This window comes from Octopus sinensis, linkage group LG13 (assembly GCF_006345805.1).
Source record: "Octopus sinensis linkage group LG13, ASM634580v1, whole genome shotgun sequence".
NCBI classification, from domain to species: Eukaryota; Metazoa; Mollusca; class Cephalopoda; order Octopoda; family Octopodidae; genus Octopus; species Octopus sinensis.
In genome coordinates this window covers 21,027,464-21,048,346 of record NC_043009.1, presented here as the reverse complement: position 1 = coordinate 21,048,346, position 20,883 = coordinate 21,027,464, and the positions used below count along the sequence as shown (strand labels likewise).

Sequence of the window (20,883 nt, the reverse complement as noted above, 5' to 3'; positions counted from 1 at the left end):
TGGCAGAACAAGTGAGACCATAACCCGTGGCCTCTACCTGGGATGTAGCCAGTCCACTTATGCATACCTTTGCTTCTTGGGACACAAAACTCTACTTGCGAAGACCTGTTGAGGCAAGTGAAAATCAAAATCGAAATCGATCAACATCAATGGAAATTGTAGCTGTGATACCAGTGCCGGTGGCACGTAAGAGGACCATCCGAACATGGCCGTTGCCAGCGCCGCCCTGACTGGCCTCCGTGCCTGTGGCACGTAAAAAGCACCATCCAATCGTGGCCGTTTGCCAGCCTCGTCTGGCACATAAAAAGCACCCACTACACTCACGGAGTGGTTGGCGTTAGGAAGGGCATCCAGCCGTAGAAACATTGCCAGATCAGACTGGGTCTGGTGCAGCCTTCTGGCTTCCCAGACCCCAGTTGAACCGTCCAACCCATGTTAGCATGGAAAGCAGATGCTAAACGATGATGATGAGGAGGAGGATATATATATATATATATATATATATATATATATATATATATATATATATATATATATATATATATATATATATATAAATGTTCAATATACAAGGAAATACCCAGAGGAACAGTTACAAAGTAGCCAAATGTCACATAAGCGCCTAAGAAATTAGTAATGACACTTGCATGAGAGTTAATTCTGAGAAGTGAGACGTGTTTTAGAGAACATAAGAATAAAGGAAAATGGAGACAAACGCTCAAGATGTTATTTAAATAATTTATATCACCATATCACCGACATATGTTTCAATATATGCATTAATATAAATGCAAGAAGAAGAATAATGTGGAAAAATACATCACTCTCATCAGGGAGGATATAAACAACAGTGCTCATCAATAAGTCATTTTTACAGATGGAGATGCACTGGTTGTCGCAAGAAAAAGTAGTGATCAAAATTTTGTCTTTACGAAGGCAAATAATTGACTTATTCAAAGAAAATAACATTGTGATTTATCAGATACAAATTGTAACAGAGATATTGCATTTTTATGTGATGCAATGTCAAAACAAAATGAGTTAAACATTTTGTTGCAAGGCAAAAATAAATGTATTTATGATATGTGGCAAAAAATTTGGGCATTTAGAAAACATTGTCATTTTTTCAACTTCCTTTTGGCTCAATCAAAACTTTCAGAACACTTTCCTCAGCTTACGAAGTGAAAATGAAGAAGATATCTATGAATTTTTTGAAGAATACAAATTAGTTTAGACTCATTAATAGAAAAACATAATAAAAGATTCCATGATTTTGAAAAACATAACACTGAAACTTGCTTTTCAGCCTCACTTAATGTCTCAGAGGCTCCCAAAGAGTTACACATGGAGTTTATTGAAACGTCTGAAGATAATATCCTGAAATCTCTGTTTGACAAGAGGGGAAATCACATCAAAATTTGGAAAAATGCAGTGAAATATCCTCGTTTTCATGAACATGCACGCCAACTAATTTCCTGCTTTTCTTCAATATACTTCATTTTATTTGTATAAAAGTACTTAAATAAAATATTTGAAAAGTCATGATTTCGATTTCTACACACCAGTCTTTTATTAAATTACTAATAAATTACTTCAGGGATGAAATAACTAAAAAAAAGAAATATAATTTGTTCAATGTGGCCTCTATGAGGGATGATGAATTGTAGGATGGCCTTCATGCGCCAAAAAGTTTCCAATCCCTGTGTTAGACAGCCACACACACACTTGTATACATACAAATCTACAACTACACAAAGCAATAACTTTGCATATTATGAACAAAGCTACTCCATACCCGAGCAGATTGCATCGCTGTAGGCTTTGCTTGTCTGAAAGGTTTCTGATAATGAAACAGCCACGATATCCCTAGGTAAATTTGAGTTTGTCTCTAAGAGGCATCTAGCCACACAACAGTTAAAGGTCAAAATTTCGGGGCTAATGCAGTTTCGCACCTCTCCTTGAAAAATGCATTTTTTTATTTTTTAAGAACATTTTTCGAATTCCTACGTTTTAGATGTCGGAGATTATGAATATGCAAAAAAAATAATTTTTTTTCAATTTCACCCCCCACCTTCAGATTTTTAATTTTGTTTACTTTAAAGAGATCGAAATTAAATACAGACAAAAACATTAAAGTGAAACGAATTTGCGTTTTATTTTTGTTTGCCTTAAATAATCGTAAATAATAATTTTATGTAAACACACCATTTTATGAGAAACAAACAATATTTAATTAATGTCATAAAGTTTATGAAGGGGCTCAAATCTCACCCCTCCCCAATTTTAAATTTTGAACTTTTCATCCATTTATTTATTCATCTGTCTATCTATTTATCCATTTCCGTTTGTTCCTAAAATATATTTGTCTACAAAATGTGGTGGCTTTGTAGAAGATGGTGTTACTGTTATTTTTAGCCCCAAGAAGACATTCATATCTATCTCTTTATACATCTATCTGTATGCTTATTGAATTTAAAAGTTTTAAAACGTGGTTTCTTGCTTATCCAGAATTTCCGTCATCTAAAACATAAGGAGGGAAAAATTTCGAAAAAAGTTTTAAATTTTTAATGGGGGGAGGGGGTGTGGTAAAAGTTTTTTTAATGTATTTTCGTAATCTCCGACATCCGAAACGTAAGGATTTGTGTACCACTAGTGAAACAGTGGTGCCGGTGCGCGCACTCGTGCATCTGCGCTAGCTAGTTGTAAGTAGTCGATCCTACAACGACTTTTTAACCCTAACCCTAACCCTAACCTTAGCTTGTTTATAAAAATAATTTATTTAGTTAGTTTAAAAAATCATTTACTTTGGATTTTATTTACTTTGTTCGAAAAATATTATTTAATTTTCGCTACTACTAGCGAACAGTGGTTAGGATTTGGGTTAAAAAGTCGTTGTAGGATCGATTACTTACGACCAACGAGTGCGCGCACCAGGACCACGGATCTTTTCTTTTTGATGGACGGAATTTTCTAGTTAACTAAAAAATTTGAAACTTCGTATACTGGTAGAATGTGTCGTAGTACCGGGATTTGAAAAAAAAAAAAAAGAAGACTTTTCAAGGAAAGCCTTCCGCTCGTTTTCAAAAGAAATGCATTTTTCAAGGAGAGGTGCGAAACTGCATTAGCCCCAAAATTTCACCAAACCACACACAGAAGAAGGTTCCCCAGCAATTCAGCAGAGTCAACATCTTCACCCTTGTGTGTGTGTGAATGTGTTTGTGATGAGGGTTGAAAAGGTGGTGAAACAGCGCAAGAAAGCTTTCTCTTTTTTAGTTGTTGCTAACAGCTGGTCGCTAACAACAAGTGTCTGTGTGTGCGACGATATATGCAGGTCAGTGATGGCAATAATTTTTTGTTATTAATTTTAAATCAGGTAAACATAGACACATTAAATAGATTTGAGACTACTTTGTTGATTAAACTTTTAAATGTTTGACTTGTTAACAATTTCCAATGTTTATATATAAAAATAATTCATTTATGTAAATATTTTAAAATGCTCCAGTGTCTGGGGAAACTATTGACTTGTGGAAAATAAGAGACACAGGTCTCAGTCGGGAAAGGAGACGACGGTCAGGTATCGTTTTAATAATTCCTGTTTGGCAACGAGGGTATGAATGGAAGGACAAGAGAAGGAGGTGAAATCGAATTTAGGATTTGGCAGGTATTTATCGACTCTGCAAAACCGGAGATTCGAACACCACGATATTATTAATGCCACAAAGTATTTTGTCCCTGAATCCTGTCGAACCGTTTTCAGCAGGCACAAAAACCACAAATCAATTATATCGATCCCAGACAAGCAAGAAATGGTAAAATGCCATGGTGCGATTCGAACTCGGTTGCAATTAAATCTCTCGTGTATTTTTATTTCCTGATTTTCGGATTATTTTTATTTGATTATTAAAACTTTTTACTCTCTAAAAATGTGGGGTTAATTGTTGAAAATTTTGTGATTTATTCAGTTTCATTTTTACGAAATCTTAAGAAAACGGTTTACTGCAGTAAAGTTTGTTTTCTCCAATTTATCGGCAACTTGATGGACATTTTCCCTGAAATGATTTCGTTTAAAAAAGCGGCCAAAGATTAAAAGCATTGAACAATTATTCTAACCTCGACATGGAAAAATATAAGGTTTGTAGCTGAACATTTTTGTATATTTATTTGGTAAATATTTCTGTGCATAACAATATGACTTCCAGTAATTTTGGAAAGGTCTTCGAACAGTTTTTGAAAATAAGAATCTCAATTTTAAAACTATTTTTGACAAAAAGGAAGAAAATACTGTTAACTCTTAAACAAACATAAATTTTCATGTCATCCTTCGTTTTGACTTGCAGAACTGACATTTGAACCAGCTGGTTTTGTTTGTTAATTTCTGTCAAAAAGTTAATTTTACTTTTGTTTTAAAGTGAAAGATGTCTGATGAACGTGTATATGAAGTGTGTGTGAGTGACAAAGAGAGAGAGAGAGAAAGTGATGGGGTGTGTTGTCGACATTTTTCTGGCATATGGTTTGCATAACAAACATAAAATATTCTAGTTTCATGCCAATGTCTTGTGTGGAGAAACATTTCGGCCAGTCCTGCCTGAGGATCTCTTTTTGGATCAATTTCCAGTCTGCTTTGTGCAAGTTCAGATTGGAGAGATTTTGGGTGCTTCTTTTAGGTTATATGTCTCTAGTTACTTCTGGTCCATACATAGACAGCTTTACTATATTGTGTTGTCTTATGTATTAGAGTGTCACATATTGAATTTGAGTATGACAGTAGGACCTGGAGTGTAAGGTCCTCATGGATGTATACAGCAACTCCACTATGGCTCTTTTCCCTTCTGTCTGTTTGCAGTGTGGTATATTTTGGTACGTGTACATCTGCATCTTCTATATCAGAGCTCAGATGAGTTTCCATGAGTGCTATGCATTGGGCTTGATTGCATGCAGCAAGGTCTCTCAGGAAAAAAATTTTGCTTTTATTGTTGTGATGCAACATGCCTCCAATATTTAGTAAAAAATATTAGCATGACAACTGTGCAGGCATTAGGGGAGGCCATCCCGTGTCTGTTGATTGTAGTGGTCATGTGCAGTGTTGAGCAAAGTTCCTTGTTTGCACTTGATGTAGCCAGGTCAGCTGCTGCACTATCTTTTGCACCATGCACAAAAAACACACTTGCTCAGCTGCTGCCTTGCACATAACATCTGAAGAGCACACTGCATTTGTACACTTTGTCTTTGGAAATGATTGGTACCTTTCCTCAGGGAAGTGTTTCTCCTTAAAACTCCTGCAGTTTTGGCAGGATCTCAGGTGAACAAACTGGCAGTTTGTGCAAAAGAGTCACTGACTGTGGACTCCCTGGTTAAGCACCCAGGGACAGAGAGTAAGACCATCCGGTCTCTTTCTCACTTCTGGATAATCCCACCAGCTCCAGAACTGAGGGTTAAGGATTAGGTTTAGCTTAATGTGACAAGCGAAATGACCAGCATTTAGGCAGCAAGACAGACTGTGAAGATTTGTGAGATTGAGGGGCCTACCATAGTAACATCTCTGTCTCCTACAGACGTCGGCTCTCATATCCTAGCAATGGACCACATGTGTTACTTCAGCATAAAATGCATTTATGAGGGGAAAAAAATATTGAAAAGTATCAATGCATGTGAGAGCGAGGAAAGAAACAAGGAGGTGGTCTTGGGAAGTACTAGAAACACCAGCTAAATCTCCCTTCAGTTACACACCTTTTCATTTTAAAATATTTACAATTTCTCAATGGAAAAGATTCTCCCATGGTTTTGAAGTGCATAGTGCAAAAGAAAAAAAAGGCTTAAATTGGGTATGTGGGGTAAGGAAAGCAAGAATCATAAATTTTCAACAAATCCCTATATACTCTGATTCTACAGCATCTAAGCAGTATTTGTTGAAAATTTCTTTAAAATCTAGCCATTTTTCTGAAAATTATGAGACAACAAAGTTGGGATGGGAGTTCAACATCAGTTTATATGTAAGAGGGGTGGGTACGCGAAAGTAACTAGAAACATTCTCTGTCAGATAAACTCATTATAGTTTAGGCTTCCACTGCTGGGGAAACGGTAACCAAAACAGTTGTCGTGCTTCAAACAGCTTACAAGGATGCTGCCATGAGCAAAACACAAGTTTACGAGTGGTTTCCATGCTTTAGAAACAGTCACTTGTTGCTTGAAGACCAATCTCATTCAGGATGATCATTGACTTCCCAATGGAAACCTTATGAAAACTCATGAACTGATCTTGGAAGACCATCACTGAACAATTGATGAACTTGTCGATAGGACAGGTGTGTCCTGGAGCTCCTGGCAATGAACTCTGAACTAGGAATTGTGAATGCAAAGAGTTGCAGCAAAATTTGTGCCTTGCTTGCTCACAGAAGATCAAAAGCATTCATGACTGAATGCATGTCGTGATCTGAAAGAATGGTTGGAAGTTGATCCGGACCTTTTTCTCGAAGATCATCACTGATGACGAAAGCTGGTGCTTTGGAATTTGCAGATGTGGAAGAGGTGTAGAAAAAAATGACAGGCATTAAAAGGCATCGCTTCACAAGAGTACCAACACTGCTTCAAATAGTGGAAAATGCACCTGGACCAATGCATTGCTTCAAATGGGGAACACTTTGAAAGCGATAAAAGTGTAAACATGTAAAACTTGGTGAATAAAATAATATTGTAAAATTCCAGTTTCACTTGGGTACCCCCTTGTGTGTGTGTATGTGTGTATATATAATTATAATAAAGGATAAAATCATTAAAATTTTATCAGTGGCCAGCATATAAAATAGACCTATTAAGGTGATTTCATATATAAATGATTTATAATAGTATAAAATACAATTATAATTAAGGGCATAGAAAACTCTACACCTATATGCTGAAAAGGGATGCTAAATCATCTCACCACTTGAAATCATCCCCTATTACACACATGTTGAAATCGAGGGGGTAGGCTGGCAGAAATTCATAAAACGCACAGCTTTGGACTGATCGATTTCTAGATTAATCTAATGACAAAGCAAAGTATTTTGTATGCTGGTCACTGATAAAATTTTAACAATTTTATCCTTTATTATAATTGAATCATTTTCCATTCATTTTTTTGAGACAGTCTAGTCACTTCTGGACTACTCTGACCAAATACACATGTGCTGCGGTAGGCTACAAAATTCAATGTAGATGTATTTGTGGTATTTATGTGTAGTTGCAGCCTTGTGTTTGCTTTCCTGTGGTAAGTATAAATGTCTCATTTATTTCCCCAAGTATGCTTTGCTGATGGGGAAGAGTCATTAGATTAATCTAGAAATCGATCAGTCCAAAACTGTGTATGTTTTATGAATTTCTGCCAGCCTGCCCGGTCGATTTCAACATATGTATAATAGGGGATGATTTCAAGTGGTCAGATGGATTTAGCATCCTTTTTCAGCATATAGGCATAGATTTTTCTATGCCCTTAATTATAATTGTATTTTATATTATTATAAATCATTCATATATATATATATATATGTGTGTGTGTGTATGTGTATATGTATATACGTATATATATATATATATATATATATATATATGTATATATATTTATGTGTTTATGTATATATGTATGTATATATGTGTGTATATATGTGTGTAAATTTAAATTTATAATTATTCCCTTTAAATATATCTATTTATATTAAAGGCATTACTACACATAAATGCCTCATACTATTAGGGACTCTTAAAGTCAAAACTACCATAATAAATACACAGTGTACCAAACGCGAGGGAATGCAACCTTTGAAGCCAACCCTTAAAAACAGATTCAGCCGCAAATCATATAAAGCCAATATAAATACCAAAATTAAGGGGTCGGAACACTTTAAGAAAGGGATAAAAAACTTAGTTACTAAAGCTATTTTAAACAATATGTCTTTATTGTATAAAGTTAAAATTTAGGGTTATCAGGTAGATTTATCATTGAGGTGAGAGAACACATTTACTATAAATTAATTAAATTATAATTTAGGCAGTTTAATTTTAAGTGGTGAAGATACCCATATTGTTTTTTATAAGCTAAGTATGGATTTATAGGGGTACAAAAATTTAGGTTTGTCTAAAGGCAATTATAAAGTATTAAAATGATCGGGTAGGGTAGAAACACCATAGAAAAGGATATGAAATAGCTTAGTCACTAGAATCATAATGAAGTATATATACAACTTAGCAACTTCAATAGAGAAGATTTATAGAAAATATGTAATAATTCAATCATTTAAAACTAAAAATTGTTTATTTACTTAATTAGCTTGTCTATAATCATCAATATCCAGTATTAACTAAAGGAAAATTAATGCTGTATAGTTTAAAATCAGTGTATAGGTATACACTGATTTTAAACTAAGAGGTACATTATAGGTTTTAAAACCCAAGATCAATAAAGTGCTACTTTCTAAAATATTTGAAGGTACGGGTGGCACTATGTACACATACCTTAAGGTCTAATCGATTAACCAGCTTTCCATTATCTTTATGCTTAAAAATTTCATATGTTTCCATAGAGCAAAGCTCACACTCATATCTGCTATTTCTATAAGGCTGAGCTTTTCTTATTATTTCCTCTTTGAGGCTAAACTCAATTCCACTTTCTTGATATTACTTCTAAGAAATCTTGATTTTTATGACTATACCAAATATGATGTCTGTCTGCTCCCTCAGCCCTCCTCCTAACAGATACTGTCCTCTGTTCTCTCAGCCTTAGATATACAAGGGATTTGATAAACTAGTCTATAAATTAAAACTGAGTCCATTTTTTAAAAAAAATCAGTGACTGGCAGAGTCTGTAACAATGTATATCTTCTTGAAAACTAAGTAAATTCTATGCCGGAGTGAGACAGCATGTTCTTTGTCTATCTCCTTAACTTCTTGGAGATTTTAGGTATAATTCTACTAATGTGTCCCATCTGTTCTAATTTAATTAAATTGTATGTCTTTGTGCAGCTGAAGATTGCTCTACATTTTAAATTGATGTAATGATTGCATTGTTCAATTAAATGGAGTTGCATGAAACGATCGTGCTGCATTACCTCTGGATATAATAATAATAATAAAAACATTGTGTACAGTGTTCAGGTGCACTACAACTCATCTAAAGTGTATATATAATCAGGTGTAGTTTCGGCGGATTTCGGAAAGCATGAGGGCCTTAAAGGATCCAGTGTCATGGCAGTCAACAACTGACGCAGGCAGTTTGTTCCATGCTTCAGCAACCCTGAGCGTGAAAAAATGTTTCTGAAAGTCATGGGAGCTGTGTTGTTTTCTGACTTTGTAGGCATGTCCACGTGTGTTAGACACATGAAGATCAAAAAGGTGTTCAGTGTTGTTGTTGGTGAGGTGGTTGATAACTTTGTGGGTGTTTACCAAGTCCATCGCCAGACACCGGAGCTTCAGTGAATCCATGCCCAGGGAAATAAGGTGCTCAGAGTATGGTAGGTGTCTGATAGAGGGTATGCGTTTGGTTGCACGTCTCTGAACAGATTCCAAGAGGTCAATGTTCTGAGCAAGATAGGGGTTCCAAACTGATGATGCGAATTCCAAGTGTGGTCGTACCATAGCTGTATACAGTTTTAAATAGATGGCTGGAGAGCAGCTAACAAAAGTCTTGCTGAGTGATGCCAAGACACCCTCGGCCTTCTTGACAATTTTAGAGATATGCTTTGTCCAACGCAAATCACTGCTGACAGTGATGCCTAGGTCACGCTCGCAAAAGGATTTCTTGATATCAGTGTTGTGGAGGGAGTATGTGGACGCAGGGTTTTTTCTCCCAAAATGCATGGTGGTACACTTGTCCACAGCCAGTTTCAGTTGCCAGTCTGTGATCCATTGCTGCATTGTGTCCAGGTCTGATTGCAGGAAAGAGCTGTAGACAACAGGATCTGTCCTCTTGATTTCAAGGTACAGCTTGATGTCGTCTGCATATTTCAATACTGTGGCATTCTTTAAATTGGCATCTATGTCATTGATGTATGCCACAAACAAGAGGGGACCAAGGACAGATCCCTGTGGTACACCCGATGACATCTCATTTGGTGTAGAATGCTGTCCTAGAACTGTGACTACCTCCTTTCGGCTGAGAATGAAGGATTTCAACCAGTTAAAAAGATCATCCCTCACACCCATTGCAGAGAGTTTCACCATAAGCCTTTTGTGTGGCACAGAGTTGAAAGCCTTAGCAAAGTCAAGGTAGACAACATCCACCCATGAGCCACTGTCAGTGATCTGAGTAATGTCCTCAAGGAACTCAACAAGCTGATCACTGCAGCTGGAGTTAGGGACAAATCCATATTGTGAGGGTCGGATGAGACTGTGAGAGCTCCAGAAGTTCCAAAGTGTTTCTCTGACACACGATTCCATCAGTTTTGCAATACAGCTAGTGAGACTGACTGGGCGATAGTTGACAGGTGATGTGCGGTCGCCCTTTTTGAACAGAGGAATGACACTGGCAGTTTTCCACTGCTCCGGAGCAGCACCATTGTTGAGACAGTACTGGAAAAAATAGAAAGCTGGTGTAAAAGGAAGTACCTGCCACGTTTGAGAAGCAGGTATGTAACTCCATCAAGACCAGGGGAGGCATAGTTGTGCTTATTTTGAAGGTGACGTTGCAGCATTGCAGGTGTAAATTCCATAGTTGTTATTGAATTTGCTGTTAGAGATGGTGAAGATGGTATATTTTGACTTTCAACAGTGAATATGTTTGCATAGCACTCGGCAATGAGTTCTACGCATTCCTTGGGATCGTCAGTGATCTGGTTTGTGTGAGGGTTGCGAAGAGGGCCCACTGAGGAGTGAGGTCTCTGCTTCGAATGCACATATTTCCAGAAAACCTTGCTGTCAGGATTGGCTGCTATGCACTGTTCAAATTCAAGCACTGCTTTTTTTGTCACTTGCTTGAGATGGTTGGAAGATTTATTCCGCTTTTTCCTGTTGGTGTCTGATTTATGCAACCTGTATTCCCGTTCAGCAGTCCGACGTTCCTTCCTGGCAAGTCGGACCGCTGAAGTTTCCCAAATTGCACTTTTGGGGCGGTTCTTCTTTTTCTGTTTACGTGGCACTGATGCTGCACATGCTGCCCATATTGAGTCCAGGATACTCTGGAGTATAGTATTCACATCTCCAGAGTTGTAGAAGTCATGCCAGTTTGGGTGCTGTAATTCAGTGTGGTACAGGTTCCAATCTGCTCTCTTCCAATCAAAAGAAGCAGATTGGAGATGGTTCAGGTTTTTGTTGTTGCCTGCAAGAGCCAGATTGACGATGATCATAGCATTATCAGAGTCGCCTAGAGGTTGCTTATTTTGATTTTATATATATACTAGCAGTATCGCCCGGCGTTGCTCGGGTTTGTAAGGGAAATAACTATATAAGCATTTTTAGAGAGTTATAGCCAAAAAATAGCCAAAAAATGCATTAAAAATTGAAAAAAAATTAAGGTAAATTTTTTTTTAAATCGTTGACACATCGTAGATATTTTTAGAGAGTTACTTCCCTTATATAAAAGCGAAAAAAATGCATTAAAATGGAAAAATATGATGGTAAATTTTTTTTAAATCGTAGACTCATCGTAGACGCACGCTAATACCCAGAAGGGCTCGATATGAATCACGACTATAAGATACCCGCTTTTGGTTAAACTGCACCGCAAAATGTGGGAGTAGTTAGGAATCTAAATCGTAGGAGACAGACACACAACTTCACTCTTATATAAAGATGCTTTTTTTTTTTCAGTCATAGAGTTAGATTTATGAAGGTCTTCAGTAGAAAATCCTTCGAATTCTGACTCGCTGCTTGATATAATGAAATTCGTATCCATTTTTTGTCAGAATTACAAATTTTGAAAACACAATAGGAACAAATTTCGGAAAAAAATCTTCCATAATTCGCGGAATTAAAATTACACTTCGATTTTTGTACAAAACTGTAGTTGAAGTGTTTACGAAGTATAATACGTGTTTTCATGAATGTACTAAAGAGATTTGCTCTGATATTCTCATTTAAATATGAATAGGTAAATTCGGGCGGCTTGGTAACTATATATAAGTGTCGTCTGTATACATAAACACTGTTTCATACTGCAATTATATATACATATATCTATATATAATATTATATAATAAAATATATACAGAGTAAAAAAAAACCAATTTACCTTTTCTGTCCGTCCGTGTGTCTTTGCAAATGTGTTGGAATGATAAGTGAGTTGAGTTTTGGCGCCTTTTTTACTAATAACAAACACACACGTGTTTGTATGTAGTTGTATGTAGTTGTATATGTATGTGTATGCGTGTGTGTGAGGAATGACACACACACACTCACGCACGCACACATGTACATCAATGCTTTCGGAGTGATATGTTAAAATATTGAGTTTTCTCGAATTTTGTCTTAATTGGTGGTAAAATTGAAAGAAATTTTTTATGGCATCACCCACTGAAGTACTCTGAAAAATCTTAGGTAAATTCTAATTGAAGAAATTGTGTGAGGATTAAATGGCTATGTATTTATTTGTTTTTGTTTGCTGTGTTTTTTTATTTTTTGAGTAGTGGTTTAAATACTTTCAGTTTAGTCTTCCTCAAATCACTCTGTCGCTATTTACTTTCATTTTATTCGTTGCCCACTGTGTGTGTGCGTTTGCGTGTGGTGTAAACCAGACTAAGAAAAGCATTTGACACACACACCAGAATGTGAGTTTTCTGTAAATTTTGCTTAATTGGAGTTTAAATTTTAAAAACTGGACCTGGCATGACGCGATGCATTGTACTCTTAAAAATGCTAGGTAAATTATAATTGAAGAAATCCTATATTGTAGATTTGTATAACTCCCAAAGGGAGGCAGATAAAATCTGCCTTTTATAATAAGAGATATATAAGATCCAAAGATCTTCCATGTGTTAACATGTACCTCACCTAGATATTTACCACTTCCAAGGTTCCACTCAGCATGAAGCATATGTAGCCTGGATCTTATCTACTCCATTCCTTAACTCTAGTGTGTGGGTGGGTGGAGGGGGGCACAATGTGTTTTTCCTACATTTTTAATTTCGAGACAAAATATATATTTTTACAAATATTCACTACCTTGCAAAGACTATTATTGGCTTAGCAAATGGCCATCTCTAAATGCATTACAAACATTATAACATATTCAGAACACTATTTCTTCCCAGAGTCAATGAAATAAGTCCAAATTGCTAGAAGCAGAAATAGAATTACTCAGATCACATCTTACTATCTTAAAAAAAAAGTTTATATTAGATAATGTATATCCAACTAAAAACAAGCAGGATATTCAAAGATTGGAATATTTTTGACCATGGCTCCGCAGTTGAAGCTAACTTGAGACTAAACAACAAGTTTTGGGTTTGTATAAAAGATTATTTGTTAGAAAGCAGAGCACCAGTTTGGCTGTATGCCATTGACTGAAATCAGTAAATATCAAAACACTGAAATATCCATTTGCTAAATAAATAAAACGATTAAACTTAAAATCTATTATTTCTTTGTCAGACAATGAATATTAAAACTTCAGATGAGTGTGAACTATGTAAGGTGTTTGGTACAAAGTCAAAGCACATTTTATCATCTTTTATAAACAAAAATACAAAACCAGTTATACTTACTTCAAGTGGAGAAGTTAAACCTTTATCTTTTGCGAAAAAGAAAAAATTACCCAGATATAAAGTTTTTCTGAAAAAGTTGTCTGAAACCTGTAAGTAAAACAAAAATATTTCTTTTTTTTTTTTTATTTTTAAATATTTTTAAATAACTATTTTGCAATATGTTATCAATTTACTTCGAATTTGAGTAGATAAGAAGTTTTAACCTCGCCACCATCACCATCAGACCCTGCACTGATAACTTTTCCTCCAGTTCTTCCTTCCCAGAATAACAAGCCTCTGGAATTCCTTGGCATGCTGAGTGACACATTTAAACTGAGCATCAACTATATCAGTATCACCAATCTGATGGGGAGGGGCTATGCAGGAGAAGTACACTGCTCCTTCATTGACACAAAAATCATTAAAAACAAAAATAACAATTAAATTATGAACTTGCTGAAAGTCCACTGACTGAAACTAGTAAAAGAGTCTTGTCATATATAGTTGAGGTGATTCTTCTTTCTCATACAGTTATTGTCTGAAATATTTAGATGTCTTCATACTGTTACCACTTAGGCTCCTGTTTTTGTGACTAATATCTGTGTGTGTGTGTGCATGCATGTGTTTCCAGGTCTCCAGGCTGTTTGTTGCTCAACAGAATGGGGAATTATTACCTTGCTAGATTTAGCAACTGGAAGGTCATCAAGTCATAGAAAACTCTGACCCATCCAAGCATGGAAAAGTAGACATTCAAAATACTGATGATACATGCATTTTCCTTTCTCGTTTCCTTCTACCAAACTTCACTCAAAAGGCATTGGTCAACCTGTGGCTATCGTAGAAAGCAACCATCTTACAGCGTCCACATAGCAGGAACAAACTCAAAACCATTTGGTTCTGAGGGCAGTTTTTTAACCATATGGCTGTACTAGTACTGTTTCATCTGCCCTCCTCAGCAGGATCTCAAGAAAACCTGTCCCCATGGCCACCACCCCTGCTGATGAAGAGGATTGGCCTGTAAGAGTCCAGTGCTGGTGCCACATCAAATGCACTCATGCCAAGGTCATGTCAAAGCAGCCAGCACACTGTAAAGTGGTTGGTGTTAGGAAAGGCATCCAGCCATAGAAGCCATGCCAAGTCAGATTGGAACCTGGTGCTGCTTCCCAGCTTGCCCACTCTGGTCAAGCTGTCCAACTCATACCTGCATGGAAAACAGCCATTAAAGGATAGTTATGGCAATGATGATGATATATAAATCATCATCATCATTTAACATCTGTTTTCCATGCTGGCATGGGTTAAACAGTTTGACTGAGAACTGGTAAGCTGAGAAAACTGCAACAGGTTCCAATCTTATTTGGCACAGTTTCTATGGTTGGATGCCCTTCCTAACACCAACCACTACAAGTGTGTAGTGGATGCTTTTTATGTGACATCAGCACACGTGCCAGTTATGTGACACCAGCATAGGCCATGACTATGATCTCACTTGACTTGACAGGTCTTCTCAATCACCAAAGGTCTCAGTCATCTGAGGCCCAACGTTTGAATGGTGCTTTTTATGCGCCACCAGGTCTTCTCAAGTATAGCATATCACCCAACATGCAAAGAGTGCTTTTTGCGTGCCAGTCAGATGGGATGCTGGCGTCAGCCATCACTGTGATTTCACTTGGCTTGACAGGTCTTCTCAAGCACAGCGTATCACCAAAGGCCTAGGTCACTTCTCATTGCCTCCAGGAGGCCCAACATTCGAAGATCATGCTTCACTACCTCACCCCATGTCTTCCTGGGTCTACCTCTACCACAGGTTCCCTCTACATGTAGAGTATGGCACTTTACACAGCTGTCCTTGTTCATACACATCACATGACCATACCAGTGCATTCGTCTCTCTTGCACACTACATCTGATGCCTCTTATTCCCAACTTTCCTCTCAAGATGCGTACACATCCAGCAAAGCATACTAGCTTCATTTCTTACAAGCCTACGCATGTCCTCAGTGGTTACAGCCCATGTTTTACTGCTGTGTAGCATAATTGTTAGCACACAGGCATCAAACAATCTGTCTTTCACTCTGAGGGAGAAGCCCTTTGTTACCAGCAGAGCTAGGAGCTCTCTGAACTTTGCCCAGCCAATTCTTATTCTAGCAGCTACACTCTCAGAGCATCCACCACTGCTACTGACTTGGTCACCTAGGTAACGGAAGCAATCAAGTACTTTTAGTTTTTTCCCCTGGCATTTGATAGAGTCTATTTTCTGTACATTTTTCCTATTAATTGTACCTTTGCACCTTCCGCACACAAAAACTATTTTCCCTGTTAACCTTCTGATATTGCTGCACCTCTTATGTGTTCATAGCTAACACCAGGTGTATTTTATGGAGTTTCTACTTACACCTTTACTACAGATTGAGTTGGGCCATCTACCTGAAAGGATTTGTGATTTGTCTGCTCTCCTACTTACTAAGACTTTGGTTTTTTGCCAGATTAACTCTAAGGCCTTTTGATATTAGACTTTGCTTCCATCTCGGAAGTTTTTTCTCCAGTTCTGGAAGTGATTTGGGTTATATATATATATATATATATATCATCATCATCGTTCAACATCCGTTTTTCATGCTAGCATGGGTTGGATGGTTTGACCAGGTTCTGGGAAGCCAGGAGGCTGCACCAGGCTCCAGTCTGATCTGGCAGTGTTTCTACAGCTCCTAAATACATTACATACACACACATATGAATATGTCTTCATTTAGATCTAGGTTAGTTATTTAGATAAGTTCCTGTAATAATTATATTTTAAAGATCAGAATATAGTCATGATGCAAATTTATGATACAATATTTGATTGACAATTAGAATATAAGAAATGAGTCCATTGGCAATGTTCTACTGTTACCTTTCTTTTAATTTATAGCTGAAAGTAATGCCGCCCCTAGCAGTAAAGAAGAGTTAGAAGAGGACACAGAGAAGACACAAAATTATCAATCAAATATCACACAAGTAAGAATTACTAAATATTTACATCTTTCTTATCTGCTGTCAATCTCAATGCTACCATAAACCCCTGTCCCCTAAAGCACTCCTATATCTCTCACAATCACTCGCCACAATCACCTCTATCCTGTCTCTAACCATCTTTCCTCACACTCTTATAAAGCTTCTTCCTTTATACCCCCCACTTTCCCAATCAGTCCAATCCCCTCTACCACTTCACCTATGTTCTTCACCACCCCCACCGTACCTTGAAGGTATGGTCTCAACACATCTGCACTACCATCTTTCACACTTTCTCATTCTGTCTCCCTATCTCTACCACTCTCTTTCTCTCCTTTCTTTTCCTACTGAGGTATCCTCATATCTCTTCTACAGCAAGACACCCATCTTTATCCCTCTATTATTCTTTTTCACCTCTCATCAACTGGCACAAAGCCACCCACCTCAGTTCTGTTCCCCCACTTTCAATCAAGAAGTTTTTATCTTGCAAGCCACTAAAAATGCACCCATCATCATCATCAGTTAGCATCTGCTTTCCATGCTGCACCAGGTTACAATCTGACTTGGCATGGTCTCTATGGCTGGATGCCCTTCCTAACACCAACTACTCCAAGAGTGTAGTGGTTGTTGCTTTTTACATGCCACCAACACAGGTCCCAATTACATGACACCAGCATCGGCCATAACTACACTTTCACTTGGCTTCATAATTCTTCTCAAGCACAGCATATTGCCAAAGGTCTCCATCACTTATCATTGCCTCCATCAGGCCCCATGTTCGAAAGGTGCTTTCCACTTGTCACCAGCACAGCTGCCTGATATGTGACTAGCTGGCATTAGGAAGGGTGTCTAGCCGTAGAAATCATACGAAAGTAGATAATAGAGCTGGGTACAACTCTCTGGTTTGCCAGTTCTTATCAAACTATCCAACCCATGCCAGCATGGAAAAATGGACATTAAATGATGATGAGGTTGAGGTTGATAATTATTGCTCCAGTCTTGCTTCTTCATGAAAATATTTTTATTTTCATTTTGGTGTTATTATCAATGTTTTTATTTCTACTGTTTCAAACTAGATCAAGTATTAAGCTACTTGTCCCACATAAGTTCTGAGCCAGGCCAACTGAAACACTGCACTTGAGTAATAAGCTGTTGATATCTCTGTCTCTCTCTCTCTCTCTCTCTCTCTCTCTCTATATATATATATATATATATATATATATATATATAAAATGGAAGATCCTACATTGTTTTAAAAAGTTCCTTTATTGCCCTTTGTTTCATGTACCAAACATGCTAAAACAGATCCATCTCAGAACAGAACCGACAAGTGAGATGTGATCCTCCAATCATGTAGGAAAGAAGTAACTGCAAATAAGAACTGACTTGGATTGCAGTGATTCATCTAACCCATGCCAGAATGAAAGAAACAAATGTAAAATGATGATGAATATGAGTATTAAATCAATAAATTGAAGTATTATACAAAATCAATAAAAAAAATTAATAAAGGATTTTAAAAATAGAACAAAAATTGCTCTATTATAACAGTTCAATTTTACTTTGATCACCAGGTAAAAAGTACTGCTAAGTCTTTGATTGAAGCAGCAGAAAAATTATGTATGCCAAAGGGATTGAAATCTCCAGCTAAAACAAGATATACTGCAACTCCTCATCAAACTATTCCTAGTGAGTCGTATTTCTTGTTTTTATGACAGTCATCTAATAAACTTAATATTCAGAAAGGACCCTCTACTCTAATTGTCATTCATAAATTGACTAGATTCACAAATCAAATTGCATGAACCTTTTTTTATAGCAATCCACCTTAGACCATCTCCACAAAAATATCCATATTTAAGTTCATAGAATTACAATTGAAATTTCATTAAAACATGAAGCACATCATGAGGTTTCAGTTGATCATTGGCAATATAATATATATATCAATATGATAACTCATCATATTGATATATCAATATAGTATTATATAGAAGTGAGGGTGTAGGCAAAGTAGGTACACTTGTGGCAGGAAGTGGATAGATAAGGTGATTGATGTAGTCAGGTATCAGGTTAAGAATAGTCTTCTATAATGCACCAGTGACATTTATCTGTGCATATGCTCTACATGCTGGACAAGCTGATGAAAAGAAGGAATGTTTCTGAGCTGCTTTTGCAGTCTACCTCAACAACAGAGGGAAATGATCCTATCTTTGCTAGTGGCTTCAATGGTCATGTTGGGCTTATGGTGTGCATGGAGGCTTTAGCTTTGGCAGTAGAAATGAAGAGGGAACAAGGCCCCTGGAGTTCTGTGATGCAAATGACTTGCTGGTCTGTAACACCAACTTCAGGAAACCAACCAGCCATTTTATCACTTCTCAGTCTGCTGGACATTCAAGTCAGATTGACTACATCCACACCAGAAACAGAGATGGACTGATGCTTGTAAATGATATGGAAAAGGAGGCTATGGAAACTGAAAGATCCATCAAACAGTCAGAGGTTTAGAGACATTCTGATTAGAGCATTGAATAAGAAAAAGGAGGTTGTGACATATAACATACAGGACAACTGGAAGTTCCTATGAAACAACCTTCGGAAGGCTGCTGACCAAATCTGTGACCAGACTGAGAGTGACCTGGTGGTAGAACAGTGAGATAGATAGGGCCATAAACGTGAAGAGACAGGCTTGGAGAGACTGGAGAAATGGAAGCAGCAAAGAGCTATATCAGGTAGCCAAGAGGAAAGCTAGGCAATAGGTTTAGCTAGACAGGGCAGAAGCAGAAAGGAAGAGGTTTGCAACTGTCTTACAGCGTGAAGATCAGAGACTTGAGGTGTTCCAGATTGCTAGACAGTGTGTCAGAGAGAATCGAGATGTGAGAGAGAAGTGTGTGTGTATGGATAATGGTATGCTACTATGAAAGGTTATTAAATGTAAGGAGTGAATGGGAGAAAGGGAGTCTTCCCTATGTGAACCCAACAGAGGGACTAGCTGTTTGTGTTGATAGATAAGGCAATTAAGGATATGAAGACAGGGACAACCCCTGACCCATTGGGAGTCACTGCTGAGATGCTTAAAATATCTGGCTTGGTAGGATACAGTTTAGTCACCTGGATAGTTAATCATGTTCTTCAGGAAGGTGCCATCCCAGTGACAGGTGTAGCAGCATTATAGTCAGCTGCTACAAGGGTTAGGGAGATGCCTCAGATAGAAGTAATTACAGAGGCATCAAGTTGCTGGATCAGGTCATGAAAGTGATAGAAAGAGTTATAGCCCAGTTAATTAGGAATAGAATCAGATTAGATGAAATGCAGTTTGGCTTTGGGCCCCAGAGAAGCACTGCTGATGTTATCTTTATAGTCAGACAACTGTGGAAGTATTTGGCCATGAATAAACCATCGGCATTTGTTAACTTACGGAAAGCCTTTGACAGAGTATCCCACAGTATGATATGGTGGGCTCTGAGGAAGTTAGGGGAAGATGAATGGCTTGTGAAAGCCGTACAAGCCATGTACAGAGGTTCTGTTAGTAAGGTGAGAGTTAACCACGAGTATTGTGATGAATTTAGTGTACAGGTAGGCATTCACCAGGGTTTGGTTCTCAGTCCACTTATATTCATCAGTGTCCTCTAGGACATAACAGAGGAATTCAAGACTGGCAGCCCTTGCTCTTATAGCAGATTCTGTAATAGAACTAGAAAAGAAATTCCAGGTGTGGAAACAAAACCTGGAATCAAAGGGCCTTAAGCTAGAAAACAGACAGGACCCTTCCTCCATCAAGTAAATGTATAAAAGGTCTAGGAAGGAATTCCACATGGAACACCAGTACAAGCTATGACACAAGAGCTACAATGGAATAATAATAAGAAAGTTTCAGTGTACATGTGCAACAGAGCTTTAGTGTATTTAAGGAAAAACGTTTGGCATAAGGAAAATTAGATAACATGTGCAAGAGAGAAGACTGTGATGGTTTGGTCATGTGATGTACAGGGTGCATAAGATATTTGAGGACAGATTTATGTTTATAAAAAAAATAAACATATATAATAACAGATAATAACTTTATATATCAAAAAATGCTATGAGGATAAAAATAAACCTTTCATTATAATGTTATTTAATAAAGCCACCTTCAGCTTCAACAACTGCTTCTATATGAGATCTAAATCATCTACATGCTCAAATCAAGTGGTCCTGGTTCATTTTGGACATTACTCTAACTATGGCAGCTTTCAAAGAG

At 37.2% G+C, this 20,883-nt stretch overlaps 1 protein-coding gene across 1 annotated transcript in view; it reads left to right on the top strand.

Moving 5' to 3' along the window:
- The first annotated feature begins 2,955 nt into the window (after positions 1-2,955).
- LOC115218596 overlaps positions 2,956-20,883 on the top strand; it is a 140,367-nt gene continuing 122,439 nt past the window's right edge. Inside the window, exons 1-5 of the mRNA XM_036508549.1 lie at positions 2,956-3,331; positions 4,077-4,134; positions 13,558-13,759; positions 16,564-16,649; positions 18,218-18,332. Coding sequence (XP_036364442.1) covers positions 3,222-3,331; positions 4,077-4,134; positions 13,558-13,759; positions 16,564-16,649; positions 18,218-18,332 — 571 coding nt within the window. The 5' untranslated portion in view covers positions 2,956-3,221. The remainder of the gene's footprint in view (positions 3,332-4,076; positions 4,135-13,557; positions 13,760-16,563; positions 16,650-18,217; positions 18,333-20,883) is intronic.